General features: G+C 60.6%; 1 protein-coding gene across 3 annotated transcripts; it reads right to left on the bottom strand.

Moving 5' to 3' along the window:
- Window positions 1–804: 804 nt before the first annotated feature.
- On the bottom strand, window positions 805–14,618 carry SEPN1 (selenoprotein N, 1). 3 transcript variants are annotated; one of them, XM_012722628.1, is made up of 12 exons: window positions 14,312–14,618; window positions 10,745–10,896; window positions 9,011–9,223; window positions 8,739–8,863; window positions 8,201–8,338; window positions 6,831–6,912; window positions 6,214–6,402; window positions 5,677–5,782; window positions 4,652–4,764; window positions 4,462–4,563; window positions 2,744–2,934; window positions 805–2,113 (listed from the first exon to the last, which is right to left on the bottom strand). In XM_012722628.1, the coding sequence occupies exons 1-11, from the start codon at window positions 14,547–14,549 to the stop codon at window positions 2,764–2,766; spliced, it is 1,629 nt and encodes a 542-aa protein (XP_012578082.1). In that variant the 5' UTR covers window positions 14,550–14,618; the 3' UTR covers window positions 805–2,113; window positions 2,744–2,763. The 3 variants fall into 3 exon arrangements, with proteins under 3 accessions (XP_012578082.1, XP_012578081.1, XP_012578083.1); XM_012722627.1 differs by having other exon boundaries at window positions 805–2,934; XM_012722629.1 differs by having other exon boundaries at window positions 805–2,934; window positions 10,745–10,881; window positions 14,312–14,616.
- Between the last annotated feature and the right edge of the window lie 382 nt (window positions 14,619–15,000).

The raw sequence follows: 15,000 nt of genomic DNA, 5'->3' as shown, positions 1-15,000 counted from the left end.
AGCACTCAGTGCCCTTGCTTTAAACATTCAGCTCTTGCCCTCATGAAATTAGTCTTTTTTTAACCAGGAGTTCGGTTTCATTTTGCACTGGCTGGGGCACATTATGTAGCTGGTCCTGGAAGGAGACCTCAGAGCTTGTCCAGCCTGACCCCACCAGATTTGCACATGATGAAGCTGGACTTCCAGGCCTAGCCCTCTTTCCAGGATGGCAAAGTGTCGCTTTAATCATTGTTTTCACTGTCCTGGCAACGGCATGCTTTGCAGGCGGCTGAGCTGTCCTCCCTGGTGTGGCTGATAGATGCTGTCTTGGTGCCCAGCCAGTGCCCGTGGTCCTGCCAGTGTAGCCCTCCCCGGCCGCTGCGGGCTGCTCGCAGCTACCCGCCTCTGAACTGCTCTTGCAGGAGGGAGAATGGCGTCCCCAACTTGGGAGGCACTCCACTGCCCCATACCCCCTAGGCAGAAGTCTGCGTCTGGGGCCTGCTTTACACCCCAGGGCCAGGCAGCTTAAGACTGTAACCCTGCTCACTACTCCCCCTCAGTCCTGCCTCAGCTCTCGCTCAGGTTTCACTGAAGTGCACGCCTTGGGAAAACGACCTAAAGCTTTAACTTCAGAAAATCTCAACACAGAGTACCACATTTTCTCCTCCCCTTTCTTACAACTTCTACTGGCCTATCACACCTTTACTTTAAGCATGTTGCTGGAGCCCTCTAGGGATGGATAAAATAATGTCCACAGGCAGTCCAGCCATGCTTCCTGGACTACTGGCCAGGCCCATTGCCAGTGCACAACACGCCACTCAAAGGCAAGGCACCCTTACTGTGCCACTTTATTACAGAACGTGTTGGGGGTGGGAGGAAAGTGGCACACGGGTGACAAGGACAGCTGGAGGCACAGGGGTCAGGCAGAGGTCTGAGATGATGCAGAAACCCCACACAGCAGCTTCCACAGGGCCAAGATGATGCAAGGCCTGCTGGGAGGGGAGACCGGGTCACCTGGGTGCCCTATGCAGGTAGGCGTAGGTAAGGGGCATGGACGTGCCGCTGAGCACGCTGGCTCCTGCCTCGCCTGACCTGAAGGCTGCAGGGGAGGAGACATTCGGGCTTGAAGGTTTTTCATCTCAGTGGCAACAGGGAAGAAGGGTTGGGGTGCAGTGCAACATCAAGCACTTCAACGTCAAGAGCAGGGGTGAGCCTCAGCGCTGCCACCGAGTGACCATGGGCAGGTCACTTTGCTTCCCTGAGGCTCAGCTTCTTCACTCGCAAAACAGGAACCATCACTACTCACCTCACAACTGGGTTGTGAGGATTAAACAAGAAGCCACTGTGCCATTTTACAAAGGGCCTCGATGGCCAGGCTCTTGGCCAGTGGCTACTGTTGCTTTACCTGACATGGAGAGCAAGACCGGCTGTGAGCTCCCAGCACGGGAGGCCAGGAATGTGAGGGTCTGTCTACCTTGCCCCCTGTTTCCAGTTCAAGAATCAGCTTCTGGGGGATAGGGTGGGCGGGTATGGGAGAGTGGGCAGGAGGGCAGGCCTGGCATCAAGATGTTAAGGAGAGCCTGATGGCCCTTGTGGGCCTGAGTGAGGGCCAAGGAGAGAATCAGGGGAACGCTACTGCTGTGAGGACTTTTTAAAAAGCTAGAAGAGGAGAAAGAAGAGAGGGTGATTTCTTCCCGCAGGTGCAACTGCAAAGACATCAAGCTAGACCCATCTAGGATTTCAGATCCAGCCATCACAGGGCAGCTGCTGGGGGAAGCAATGTCCCCTTATTTCTCCTCAGCACTGGGATTATCAAAAATACCTACAAACTGTAAGAAAGTTCACATAAAAACTTTTCTGCAATATAAAAAAAGAGACTGACCACGGGCCTTGGCCTAGGACATGGACCAAGGCCCCAAGGGTGGCCAAGGAGAGCGAGTAGCCGCCCAGGGGTGAGTGAGCTGGTCTAGGCTGCCCTGGCGGCCAGGATGGTGCTGGCTCTGGGAGGCTGTGACCTTGGGCAGGTGCTGAGGTCAAAGGCAGCTGTCATGGGGCCTGGCTCCAGCAGTTCTCCTGTGTGTCTGAGCTGGGGTAGGTGGTGGGGTATCTTGGTCTTGGGGTGCCTCAGTGGACTCTGTTAAGAGCAGAAACCTGCTGTACAATACAGCTCCACAGACAGCAGCCTCCAGCAGTCCCGACGCAGATTCTGGGGCCCTGTCACTGGGTGGGTTGAGCGGTTTGGGGAGCCCCTGGGGTAGTGCAATACCCCCTGAAGGAAGGTTCTGCCCAGAAGGGTCAGCCCCTGGAAGGTTCTCTGCTGACTGACCTGCGGGGGGGCGCCACTGAGGCAGAACAGCCAGGGCTGTAGCGGGGAAGAAGGTTCCAGATAAATAGGAGTGTTTGCTGGCAGCCCCCTCCCGAGACCCTGCCCCCTGCCTCAGGGCAGGGATTCTTGATGTTTTCTTCGGGAAGTGCAGTAAAGAGAGAGGGGTGTCTGTGCCTTCCGAGCACCCTCTCTCCCTGCTGTTCACCCCGCGGAAGGATCTGGACTATGCTCCTGAGTGGGTGAGGTCCAGGGAGATGACCCAGGCCCTGTTTGGGAGGGGTCCTAGGCAGCTTCCGGAGCCAGGTGGGTGGTAAAAGGTGGGTGGTGGCAGAGCTAGGGTGGCCATGACCCCCCAGACGGCGGGGGCGGTGGGGATCTGGAGTCTGAATGTGTGGTGGACACTGGCTCTGGGCGACGGTCCATCTCCCAGCTCCCTACCGGCTCCTCACTGCGGCACGCTAGGGCTGGAGGAGGGGCAAGCCACGCTGAAGCCCCTCCTTCAGAAACTGCAGGTAGGTGGCCGTGGACGGGTCTTCAAAGGTGGACGAGAAGCTGAAGACGTTGTTCTCGACGTCCTCGGGCTTCATGGAGGTGATGTCCAAGAAGTAGTTGGCGTTGATGTGGTGGACCTGGAGGAGGGTTGGGCGAGGAGAGTGGGCTGCGCTCAGCTCAGGGCGTCCTCTGCTCCCAAGCACGCACTCGCGTACTCCTGGGACACGGGCCTAAGCAGGCGGGGCAGCCAGCGGACTCGCCGGGCCTGAGCCCAGGCCAGGCTGGCCCTCTCCTGCCGCTGCTCACCCAGGGCCCTTTGACTATAAGCTTCTCCGCGCCTGTAAATGCTGCTGTACTCTCTCCCCAGCCCACCCGGCCCTTCTGCCTAAACACCCGTGCGCGCCATGGCTCCAACTGCCTGCAGCGCAGCGCCCAGGAAAGCAACAAGCGAATCCAGACTCAGCGCCTCCCCGCCCCCGCAGACCCCGGTCGCCCAGCTCTATAACCTGGGGCCCTGTGGGGCCTGGTCCCCCACAGTGGTGCCAGTGGAGGGGTGCGTGCTGGCCGGCTCTCCCCCAGGCTCTCCTCCCTGGCTGGTGCCTTGTCCTTGACCTCAGCCCTCCCAGGGGCCCGGGGAGCTGCTGACCCCCCAGCCCAAGTCCCGTAGAATCAACCACTCCTTGGGACTTAAAGGGCAAGGGGCAGTTTGGATTAAAAGAGCAGGCGGTGGCGCAGTGGGTTAGAGCACAGCACTGAGAAGCTAACGCCACTGCAGCACAAGTTCGATCCCCGCCTGCCCCGGAGGTGACCACAGGGCGCGGCAGACCTCTCCTGACCCGCCCGCTGCTCCCCTCAGCAGTGTACTTCGTTGATCTGCCTGTTCTGCTCCCCATTCTGTCTCTGGTGAATCCTCTCACTGCCCCTGCACCTCTGGCTTGTACCCCAGTTCTGTATACATAAATAAATAGAACTTAAGAAAAAAAAAAAAAAGAGCAGGAGCTGCTGGGGGCCTGGGCAGCCTGCTTCAGAGCTGGCCACATCTCAGTGCTGAGCCTCTTGAGCCCCAGTGTCCTTGTTTGTAAAGTGGGTGTTTGTGACCACCCATCTCCCGCAGCAACGGTGAGTCCACCGGGAGGGAGCCCATGCCAAGCAAGGGCCTTAGGGGAGGGGAGGAAGCCTGGCTCAGCATGGGTCCTAATGCAGCACTCTGAAGTGGCCGCAGCCACTGAGCACAAGTTCGATCCCCGCCCCGGGGGTGACCCACATGGCGCGGCAGACCTCCCTGGACCCGCCCACTGCTCCCCTCGGCAGCCTATTTCAGTCAATCTGCCTGTTCTGCTCCCCACTCTGTCTCTGGTGGAGCCTCTCACCCTCCCACCGCTGGCTTGCACCCCAGTTCTTGTGTGCATAAATAAGTAATTAAGAAAAATAATATCCGAGGGGAGCCGTCCCTTCCAGGCCATGCTCCTGCCTCCTCTGCGGCGAGACTGGACTGGTTCCTACGAGAAGCCCCCTGACGCAGGCAGGGTCCTGCTCGGGAGACGCATAGTGGAGGCTCAGCCCGGCCAAGGGAGCAACCAGACAAGGGAGAGCCAGGCCCGCAGGACCGGGGGGCTGCAGCCCGGGCCCCGCTTCCCCCGCCGGGTCCGGCAGTGGGCGCCTACCACGGTGCCGTTGGGCAGGCAGATCATCATCTCCACGGGGAAGCTGTACTTCTCCAGGTGCAGGCCAGCCAGCTCCTGGTGGGCGGGGTTCTCCTGGTTGTTCTGTGGGGACAGATACTCCTGATGCTCTGGCCCCCCGCACCACCCCAGGGATGCCTGTGGGGGCTGTTCCCATCCACCTGCCACTCACCTGCAGGTCTTCCAGCTCCTTCACCAGGGACCAAGTGCTAATGAAGCTCTCATTGAGGAGGGCGAGGATGGGCGAACTTTCCAGGACCGTCTCCCGGAGAGTTCGCCCTGAACCTGTTCGGGGAGAGGCAGGCCCAGAAGAGTGAGGCACCCCTACATGTCTCTCTGGGCTTCAATCAGCTGTAACCATCAGGGACCGCCGAGTGGCCTGTGCACTCAGCTGGGCGCCAGATTCAAAAGCTGCCAGAGCAGGTGCGGATCACGTGGCAGCAGTCACTAGCCCCAAGTGGCATCCGGCTGAGCGGACTGTGGGTCCACCTGGCTCAGGGACTTGCAGATGTGATAGTTTCTTAGATCCAACATGCCCCAGGGCCTTGCACAGACTGTTCTTCCATCTTGACTGTTCTTCTATCTTCTATTTCTTCCTCTTAACCCTTAACAAACTCCTTCAAGTCTCAGCTTCAGTGTCTTTCTCAAAAGCCCTCTGGACCCCCGGTCACCACTCACGCCACCCTGACTGTGCCCCATGCTCCACACTGGCATTTACTCATTTCCACTGCGCACCCCCAGAGGACAGAAGCCTCCCTGACTTTCTGACCCAGCCCATGGCCTGGCAGGGCATTTGCTGATTGACTAGGTGAGGGCAGGGCACTGTTTTTGTCATTTCTGGACTTGCTGCTGGGCACCCGGAGGACCCCCCAGCCGGTCTGCAGTGCATTTCTGAACAAGTGGCTGGAAGTCCAGCCCCGAGCACTTTCTCTCACTTGGGCGGACACTTTACAGAGCACGGGGCACTTTCTCATCCATTGTTCCAGGCGGCAGGTTTAGACAACACACCTGGGGTCATCTGGCTGAGCCGGCCCCGCTTTATCCAGCAGCTTCTTTGGGCTCAGTGCGGACTCCTGTGCCCTCGCCGGGCCCCGCCCAGGTCTTCCCTGGCAGCACTGTGCTGTTGCTCATGGAGCCCCCTGCGCCCCGCAAGGTGTGACGTTTCCTCCCTCCTCCCGAGGCCACAGGTCCCCTCACCTCAGCAGGACTGGTCGTCCAGGGCGCCCCACAGCAGGATCGAGTGCACCAGCTTGTTCTTGGCCTTGGCTTGGTCAAAGGCCTCGGTAAACGGCAGGTAAGTGACCTGGGGCCAAGCCGAGACAGAGAAGCTCCTGTACGTGACCGGGGTGGCGTCTGGCCCTGAGTGTACCGGGTGTGCATGCGGCAGGGTGCACGGAGCGTGCAGTGTGTGTGCACGGAGCGTGTGATGTTGTGAGCGCACGTGACTGCACGTGTTCGCACACGGGCGCACCATACACGTGGCCGGTGCATGCACGAGGCACGCACACATTAACAGCGTGTGCACACGCCTGCAGTGCATTGTGTAACTACATAGTGCACGCATGCCTGCAGAGTGTGTGGGGGCGGGGGGTGGAGGTGTTGCAGGCTGGGTCCTGTGGGGAAGCAGCCTCGGCAGCAAGGCCCCACAGCCCAGCACCCTGTGCCACCTGCCCCCACAGCTGCCGGCCGCAGCAGCACAGGGCCGGACTTGGCCCCTGTCCCTGGCAGCCTCACCTTCTTGAAAGGGTACATGGCCACCTCCAGGCGCCGGGCAGCCTCCTCCCAGCTCAGCTCCTGCTGCCACTTGATCTCTTCAAACACAAACTGGAGGGGCTCCCCCGAGGGCAGACGACTGTCGATCATGTTGCCATCCTCATCCAGGATCACAGAGGGCACGGAGGGGCCTGTGGCCTCCAGCTCCATCTGGGCCAGAGGTCAGCAAGGGGTGACACTAGTGAGGGCAGCCTCAGAGAAAGCCAAGACCCCCTGGGGCCCTGAGCAGACCTCAGAGACACCCACCGGCGGCGGTGGGGCTTCGAATCCCAGGGGGGAAGGAGGGCGTGGTCAAGACTGGGCAGCGAGTGCGGGACAGACCCAGCACCAGACCGAGATGCTGCTACATGGCTCCGAGGGCCCCTGTGGGCGCCGAGTGGTGCGTGCAGGAGCTGGCGGCATCCCAGAATCCTGCTTTTGGGGTATCTGGCCTCAGCCTGCCAGGCGCTGGCCCTCGCCCTGGGTGCTGTGAGCTGCCAGCCAGCAGGACCCGCCCTGATGCCAGACTTGAGCACGTGTCGGGCCTGCAGCTGGGCCCTGCCTTTCCACTGGCCAGGAGCACCTGAGCACTCGTTCACCTGGGGCACGTAGCCGATGTCCACCTCCATGTTGCTGCTCTCACTGGCTCCGTACAGCCACTCCATGTCCACGTTCAGAGACCTGGGGGCGGGGTGGGGGAGCAGGACACCACCACCATCAAGACCTGTGACCACATGTGAGGCTTTCTCTGAAAGGGCACAACTGACCCCACTAGATGTGGCCAGGTGGACCCCAAGTCTCCAAGCTGCTGGTCCATGGTCCCAGAACTTGTCTCCCCAGGCTGCTACTTCCTGAGGCAGGCGGCCACCCCACTCCACTGGCCCGGCCCTGTGTCTCAGAGGTGGTTGGGCTGCCCGCCCGCAGTGAAAGGCCTCTGCTCCCTCCCAGAAGGCAGATGCCTGCGGATCACCACATGGGGGCGCCCCAGGACTGACACCCAGGACAAGCAGGGCGGGGTGAGCTGGTGTCCTCACAGGGGGTCAGCAGACCCTGTGGCCTGGTTCCTGGGCGGGTCATCTCCTGTTTCATCTAGCCTAGGACCCCCAGCCTCACCCCCGGGGTGGAGGAGAGGTGCCGGCTGGGCACGTGAGCACAGGCGTGCTTGCTGCGGGAAGGGTCCCCCCTTGTTTTCCCAGTGGCCCTGGGTGCTCCCGGACTCCTACCCTCCGCTAGGCCCTGCCCAGGAGCAGTCTCCCACCCAGCAGATGACGACACAGCCCCAGGGCCATGTAGCCCCTGGCACCACAGCTGAGCACTCACTGGACCTCCTGGGTCCCAGCCCTGGTCCTGTCCCTCGGGGCTGCTAACTGGCCACTTGCAGTCAGGGGACACTCTCCTAAGACCCGAGGCCCCGCACTGGCTGCACCCTGGACAAGACGGCAGAGCTGTTCTGGACCATCTCCCGCCCCTCCAGGCTCCACAGTGCCCGGGAATGCCTGCCCCCGGGCTTCGCGTGTGCTGTCCACTCTGCCGAGGACTCTGGCTGTCTCCTCACCCCAGGCCTCAGCTTGACCAGTCCTTCCTCAGGAAGTGTTCCCGGGCCCTGGCCAGCCGGCGCCTGCCCACCTGTGAGCCTTTCCGGGCCTGAGCGGGCTGTAGCCACGGGCCTGTGGGAGGGCAGCAGAGTGGGCGCAGAGAGGCTGCAGCTGCGGGATCTGCTGGGCCCAGCAGGGAGTCGGCAGGCCAGGCCCACCCTGCCGTTGGGACAGTTGTCAGGGGATGGAATGACTCCCCCGTAGCCCCGACCCAGCAGCCTGCTTCAAGCTGCCTCCTCCCGGGGGGTCAGTCCTGGCCCCTCCTAAGTTGGCAAAGGCAGGGGCAGACTGAGGGGGCCTCTGGGCCCTTGTTCCAGAGCTCCCGGACCTGGGCAAAGAGGCAAGTGGTGGTAGGGCTCAGGCTGGGCTCCCACCTGTGGTTGGGCACGAAGAGCCGGAAGTCACGGACGTGGGTGGCATCTTTGGAGAGGATGATGTGACCTGTGAACTGGGCAGGCGAGAACCAGAAGGGGAAGTTGGGGGGCTCGCTGAGCTGGAACTCCGCATGGATCCTGTGGGGGGAAGGGTTTGTCTGGAAGAGGCCCCCTCTGACCCAGAGCTGCAAAACCCTGGGAATCCTGGGCCAGGTGTGTGGCGAAGGGGCTGAAAGGAACAAGGGAAAGGTGGGGCAGGGAGCTCTGAGGCCCACCAGGCAGCGCCGGGCCTCAGCCCTCCCCTGGGGCCCTGGCTGACGGCCTAGAGGGGGTGGTGGCTGGTGTCACAGCTCTTCCACACCCTGTCTGTGCAGATGACACAGTCACGGCCACGGCCCTGAGCTGGGCACGTGCCACGCCCTTCCTCATCCTCCTAGGTCACCACCACCTGACCCACTGTGGAGGAAACTGAGGCTTGAGAGCCAAAGCTGCTTGCCCCAGGCCCGCTGTGGAGGCCCAGCCCGGCTGTGAGGCTCACCGGAACATCACGGTGTAGTAGAAGTCGCTGACGGCGGTCAGGCAGGCGACGGCCCCCTGAGGGGCAAAGCGCGTCTTCACGAAGGGCCGAGGGTGGAACATACTCAGGAGTCGGTGGATGATGACCTGGGGAAGGAAGTGGGGTCAGGGCTGCTGAACCTCTGGGGGAGCACCACTGTGCCTGCAGGCCCAGGGCCCAGGCAGGTGGACCCCAAGGGAGGGGCAGGCCTGGCACTGGGGTCTAGGTGCCGGCTGGGGGCCGGGCTGCCTCACCTCCTTGCCCTTGGGTGGCGGCGGGTAGAAGCGGTTGTTGGGCAAGTAGCCAGTGAAGATGCTGAGCTCGCTGGGGATGATCCACCAGGGCTGGCCCAGCTCCACCTGGCCGCGAGGAGGGAGGAAGGGCCGGAAGTGGCGGGCAGCGAACACCGCGCTGGGTGAGGCTGCGGTGGTCCAGTTTTGGAGGCCGGAGAGGGCCAGGCGGGAGACCTGGAGCAGGGGAAAGTTGAAGCTGGAGGCACAGACCATGAATTTGGGGTCCCCTGTCCCAAGCCTGGGAGGAGGCCTCCAGCCCGGAGCCAGGCCACAGCCAAGGGGCAAAGGCTGGGGAGTTTCTTGCCCGGTGCTGGCCAGGCTGGCACTGTCCTGGCAAAGCCAGAGTTTATCTCTGGGAGGCAGCGCCATTTCGGGAGCCCTTGGGGAGAAGGCTGGGAGGGAGGGAGGGAGGGATGGAGGAAGGCAGGGAGAAGCCCCGAGGGCCTCTGGCCGTGGCTGACCTGCGGGCTCTTCTTGGCGCCTGGGCCGACAGCCTGGGCTGACCGGGACTCGCAGTTTCCAGCCCTCCCAGAGCTCTGCCCCGTGTCCCTCAGCCTCGCCCAAACTAGCCTCCTTTCCTCCTCACCAGCCTGGCTGCCTTCCTCCAGCCCCCGCCGGGCACTTGCCCACCACGCACCCCTCACCAGCCTGAGCCCTGAGCCCCCCCTCCAGCAGCAGCCGCACCGCTCTCCCTCCTCAGGCCCCTCAGGGCTGTCCTTCCTCCCTGCATCCCTGCTGCCCTCCCCGGGACTGCTCTTCCCTCCCAGTTCTCCACAGCTGTCCGTCTGGAAAGCAGAGTGGAAAGCCCCCCACCTCCCACCCCCCACTTAAAAATCTGCCATGTTGTTTTGCTGCTGGAGGACCAAGGCCCTTGCGTTCTGGTGTCTTCTCTGCCAGCCCTGCTGTCAGACAGCCTGGGTCCCCCACGCCCTGGTCCAGCCACACCCACCACAGTCCTGGCCAGGCTCGGTTCCGCCATCTCTGTGCTTGACGCATCAGCTGAGACATAAGGCAGAGCAGGGATGGGCCGGGCAAAGTGGGAGTTGTCTCTGGGTGAGGGAACAGCAGGCGAGAGGTTCACAGCGGGGAGAAACCAGGAGTGGATGGATGGAGGAAGGAGGCTGGCTAGGGCCTAGGTCCAGCCGTGGGCTCCAGGCCTTCCCACGGGCCTCAGAGGGGCCCTCTCCACCCCAGGCCCCTGCCAGAGCTGCGCCTCAGGTCTGGGTGGGTCAGAGTTCAACAGAAGCCTGGCGGGCGCCAGGCTTGCCCAGGGCCCTGGGTGCACAGATGTGCGAGTCACGGGCCTTGCTCTCAAGGAACCTGGAGCCTGAGGGGGCCAGACTGACTGGCACAAAGCACAGAGGACAGAGGTGGCGACGAGGCGGCAGCATCCACACGTCCCTGTGCCCTTCCAGCCAGAGCCTGCTTGCCCCGCACGGGCCCGGAGCCCCGCCTCCCTCCGTGGCTGAGATGTCACCCCTCCAGGATGCCCCCCAGACCCCGATGTGGCTGAGAGGCTTGCCCTTGTCTTCCTGCCTCCCCAGCACACTGTGCAGGGGCATCGGGACATGGCCGCAGGCCCTCTGGGCCGGCATGTTGGGTGCTCAGGGGTGGCCGAGGGAGGATAAACAGCGCAGCTGCTCCTCGGGTCTGTGGTCCCGCAGTGGGGACCCTGCCTTCTCTACCCCAACTCACCCCAAGGAACCCGTTTTTGCTCTTGGTCATGGACTCCAGGAGCAGAGGCTGGAATCGGGCTTCTACGGTGAGCGTCTCCTCGCTGGGGTCAGGGGGCAGCTCCTCCTCCTCCTCGTAGCTGCCCACAGGCGTGGACCCTGTGAGACCAGAGGCTGAGAGGGGCCCGCCCTCAGGCTGCAGGCCTCACTGCTCAGGACGTCCATGCTGGCCGTGATCAGGGGCCGGCCTGGAGGCGGGTAGCGGTTCAGCACCCAAGCGACCTCCAACACATGCCACATTTTAGCTTTGCAGCAGGCCTGTGAGGCAGATGATACCATTATCACCAATGCTCTTCTACAAGGCAGAAAGTGGAGGCTCAGAGAGGTGAAGTCGCTTTCCCAAGGTCACACAGCCAGGCAGGTAGCAGGGGAGTCAGGCTTTGAACCCAGGCTTGTTTGAATCTAGCACCTTGTTTGAATCGAAGATCTTAGTCTCAGTTTCCTCAAAGGCTCTGATGACCTGGGTTCACATCCCAGCCTCACCCTCACCAGCTGTGCGATGACAGCTTGGTCTGAGGGTTAAATGAGACCATCCTGGCCAGTACCTGGCTGCTACAGGGAGCCCCATAATAAACTTTGGCTGCCTTCCTGCTACCGGAGAGGGAGCCACAGAGCTGGGGCGCCAACCTGCGCTCTTTCCCCAGCCAGGCTGGCTGCAGCAGGCCCTTCTCACTGTCTCCTTCCCTCTGTTCTCCACACTGAGTCCAGGCGGCCTGCAGCAGGTGCTGTCTCTGCCCGCACCAGAGACAGGACACTTGGGCTTGGAGAGCAGAGAGCGGGGTGCGCCATTTCCTGGATAACTGGGGAAAAATCACTCAGTCTCTTGGTTGTCCTATGGGAAATCGAGGGAAATCGAGACCATGCCACCATGCATGTCCCTGTCACAGGGAGTTGGGGGGCAGTCGTCTCGTGAAAAACAAACATGGGTCCCAGAAACGGTGGGTTCAGAGCAGTGGATAGAAGCAAGTCCTCCCTGGGTCAGGAGTGAGGGGGTCTGATTTTCCCTGCTTTTCTGGGCAACCCTGTTTCCCCATCTGTCTGAGGAAGGACTGGACCGGCAGTGGCTGAACGCTCTCTCCATCTCTTCCCACTCAGGTACCTGCTGAGGCCAGTGTGGAGGGCCCCACTGCGAAGGTTGAAGGAAAAAGTGGAGCCAGTTTCCAAAAGGGTGACGGATAGGGGGCCGTGCCCAGATACGGATGATGGAATAGAGGGGTGTTCTGGCATGCCTGCTTTCCCTACCCTGGCAGTTAGTTACGGAAGGACAGACAGAATAGGTGGACGTGAGCAGGCCTTAACAGGGGACATCAGAGGGTCCATGAGGTCTTTTAAAAGACAGGCTCAGGATGGGCTCTCCCTGGTCGTACCACAGGTTAAAATAAAGCACCGCATTATGAAGCTCTCCAAAGCGACTGCAGCACGAGTTCGATCCCCAGTCAGGGAGCTAACCCATGTGGCCCAGCAGACTTCTCCTGACCCGCTGCCCGCTGCTCCCCTCAGCAGTGTACAGTCAGCCTGTTCTGTTCCCCACTGCCCCACTGTCTGATGAATCCTCTCACCTACCACACCTATGGCCTATACCCCAGTTCTGTAAGAGTAAATAAATAAATCTTAAAAAAATAAAGAAGTAAAATATCTAAAAAACAAAACAAAACAAAACACAGGCTCAAGAGCCCATGTTCCCAGCCTAGAATCCCAAGCGGCAGGTCAGCACCGGCCCTTTCCGTGCGGCCTCCCCTGGGGCTCAGGGGGGTGAAGCCCAGTCTAGAGTCCTGTCATTTCTGCATCTGTAAGTCAGCACCTCGATCCAGGAAGCCCAGAGAGCCCTCGGAGGGGGCCTGGGAGCGTACGGTCAATTAGTCTGCTTGCTTATCTGGGTATTATACTGTTATCTCAGGTAATTTCTACTAAGAATGCCCACCATTATTTCATGCATAGCCTATACTTCTATGTTACATATAATCACAGTATATATTACTGTGTATATTTTAATTAAAAAAATTTTTTTAAAGATTTATTTATGCATACAGAGCTGGGGTACAGGCCAGAGGTGCAGGGGCGGTGAGTGGATTTACCAGAGACAGAGTGGGGAGCAGAACAGGCAGATCACGAAGTACACTGCTGAGGGGAGCAGGGGCGGGTCAGGAGAGGTCTGCTGCGCCTTGTGGATCTCCTTTGTGGATCTCCTCCGGGGCAGGCGGGGATCGAACTCATGCTGAAGTGGCTTTAGCTTCTTAGTGCAGTGCTTTAACCCACTGCATGCCAGGGAGGGCCTGCCTTTTAGTTTTTTCATAAAACGTTTTATTCTCTGACTTATAAGTAATGTTTGCTCATTAGAGACAGTCGCGAGAACCCTGAAATCAAACATACTCATAACTGTGCCAACTCGAGGCTGTTTGCCTCAAGCTGATGTTGTTTAGTTTTGTTTCATGTATTGTTCTAATTTTGCACTCATGGTGCCTAGGAGGTGATGGAGGGGGGGTTTATTTTCCCCTGGTGGAGACAAAAGATGTGGCATAAAGACTGGCGTGTCCCTAAGCTTGGCTGACACGCCTTATGAGGGAAATCTTGCTCTCTGGCCGTGAAAAGCGCAGGGAGGTGGTCCTGAGAAGCGTGGGCTGAAGAGGCAAGAGTGAAACTGGGGGTGGCTGGTTTACCAGCCCTGTTTTCAGACAGAACTGACTAGCCCCCTAGCCGAGACGCTGCCCAAATCAGCATTTCTTATCTACCCTCCTCTTCTGGCAGTGACCACAGGCTGCCAGGCCAGTGAGTGGCTGACCCCCCACTGCCCCCGGAGACACGGAGAGCCCATCACATGGCCTCTCCCACCCCTCTCCCCAGGAGGCGGGCAGGCACCGCCTCACCTTTCCCATCTATTGACTTACTGATGCCAGGCAATTTGGGAAACTGGTAGGTGCCCAAGAGCATGAGTTCAAGGAATGTCACGGGAAGCTGAAGGGAGGTGGGTACTGGGTTGCAATGGGGGTGATAAGAGAAGCATAGAATGCCCTAGCTCCTCATCTTTACCAAAAATAGAAAGAATAAAAAACCACTGATTACAAATAGCGAAGAAAAAGCAAGAATGCACAGAGGTCTGACAGCACCCAGGCAGTGTTCAGCACAACAGTAACAGCTCCTGTCTATCGACGGTCTCCTGCACAAGGGTCACTCTGGGAGGTATCCGCATCCCGGCCAGGGTTCTAGTCCTGGCTCTGACCCTGGCGCCTGGACACGCTGGTGAGGCTTCCCGTGCTACAGTGTCCGTCTCACAGAGCATTGTGGAGCTTAGAGACAGTCCACATGAGTTGCCAAGACCGATGTCTGGGGCTGAGGCGGTCAGGGCACGTCACCTGGTACCACGCTCCCACAGCAGGTTGGCAAGCACGCGCGCGCATGCGCACTCACTCAAGTAGCGCCTCCAAACCGCCCGCTAGAAAGTGACAGAACCGGGATACCCTCCACTCTAGGTGGCTCTCCTAAGCGCGGACTAAGAGGCCAGAGGCTGAGGGCGGTGCCCTTCCTCCCGTACCTGTCAGCTTCTCGGCGATGGGCTTGAACTCCTCGGGGCTGATGTACATGTCCCGGTCAGCATCCAAGGAGGAGAAGAGAAAGAGGCCTTCGGTCCCCAAGGCCTTCAGCGCGGCCTCCTGCGTGGGAGGGAGGCGCGGGCTGTCTGGGTACCCCAAACAGGGGGAGGGGCCGCGTGGGCCACTTCTCCCAGCGTTCTTCTGCACTGCCCGCCAGTCTTCCACATGTCGCCCTGTCATCACAGAGTCCCACTTCCCCTTCCGTCCTGCCGGGCTCCTGCTCCGCTCTGAGCCTCCTCACTACCCACTCTGAGCCCGCTCCCCGCCTGTCCCCCAGTCCCAGTCCCAGTCCGCCTCCCAACTGACCCATCCCCATTTTGCCCTCTCTACTCACTGTCTTCTGTCTCGCCCCCTGCTGTCCCCTGCCAGCTCTTCTGGTCTCAGCGACATTCTATGCCTTTGTGTCCCGGCGCCAAGTCACCCCCCTGGGCTGTCTGTCCCAGCCCCTGCACCTCCAGGCCCGGATCTCCAAGTGGGCCAGAGCCCTGCTACCCTCCTGTCTCCCTAGCTTCCACGGTCTCCCCAGGCCCACGGACCCCCGGCCTTCGCCACCCCCCACCTCAGTCCTCCGCGGGGCCCGGGCGCAGATGGCGCCCGCAACTCCCATTCCAGCTCACGGTGCCCGTCTGAG

Source organism: Condylura cristata, unplaced genomic scaffold (genome assembly GCF_000260355.1).
Source record: "Condylura cristata isolate star-nosed mole 26May11 unplaced genomic scaffold, ConCri1.0 scaffold00008, whole genome shotgun sequence".
Classification (NCBI taxonomy): Eukaryota; Metazoa; Chordata; class Mammalia; order Eulipotyphla; family Talpidae; genus Condylura; species Condylura cristata.
Note: the sequence above shows the minus strand (reverse complement) of the source record. Positions and strands in the feature narration are given on the sequence as shown.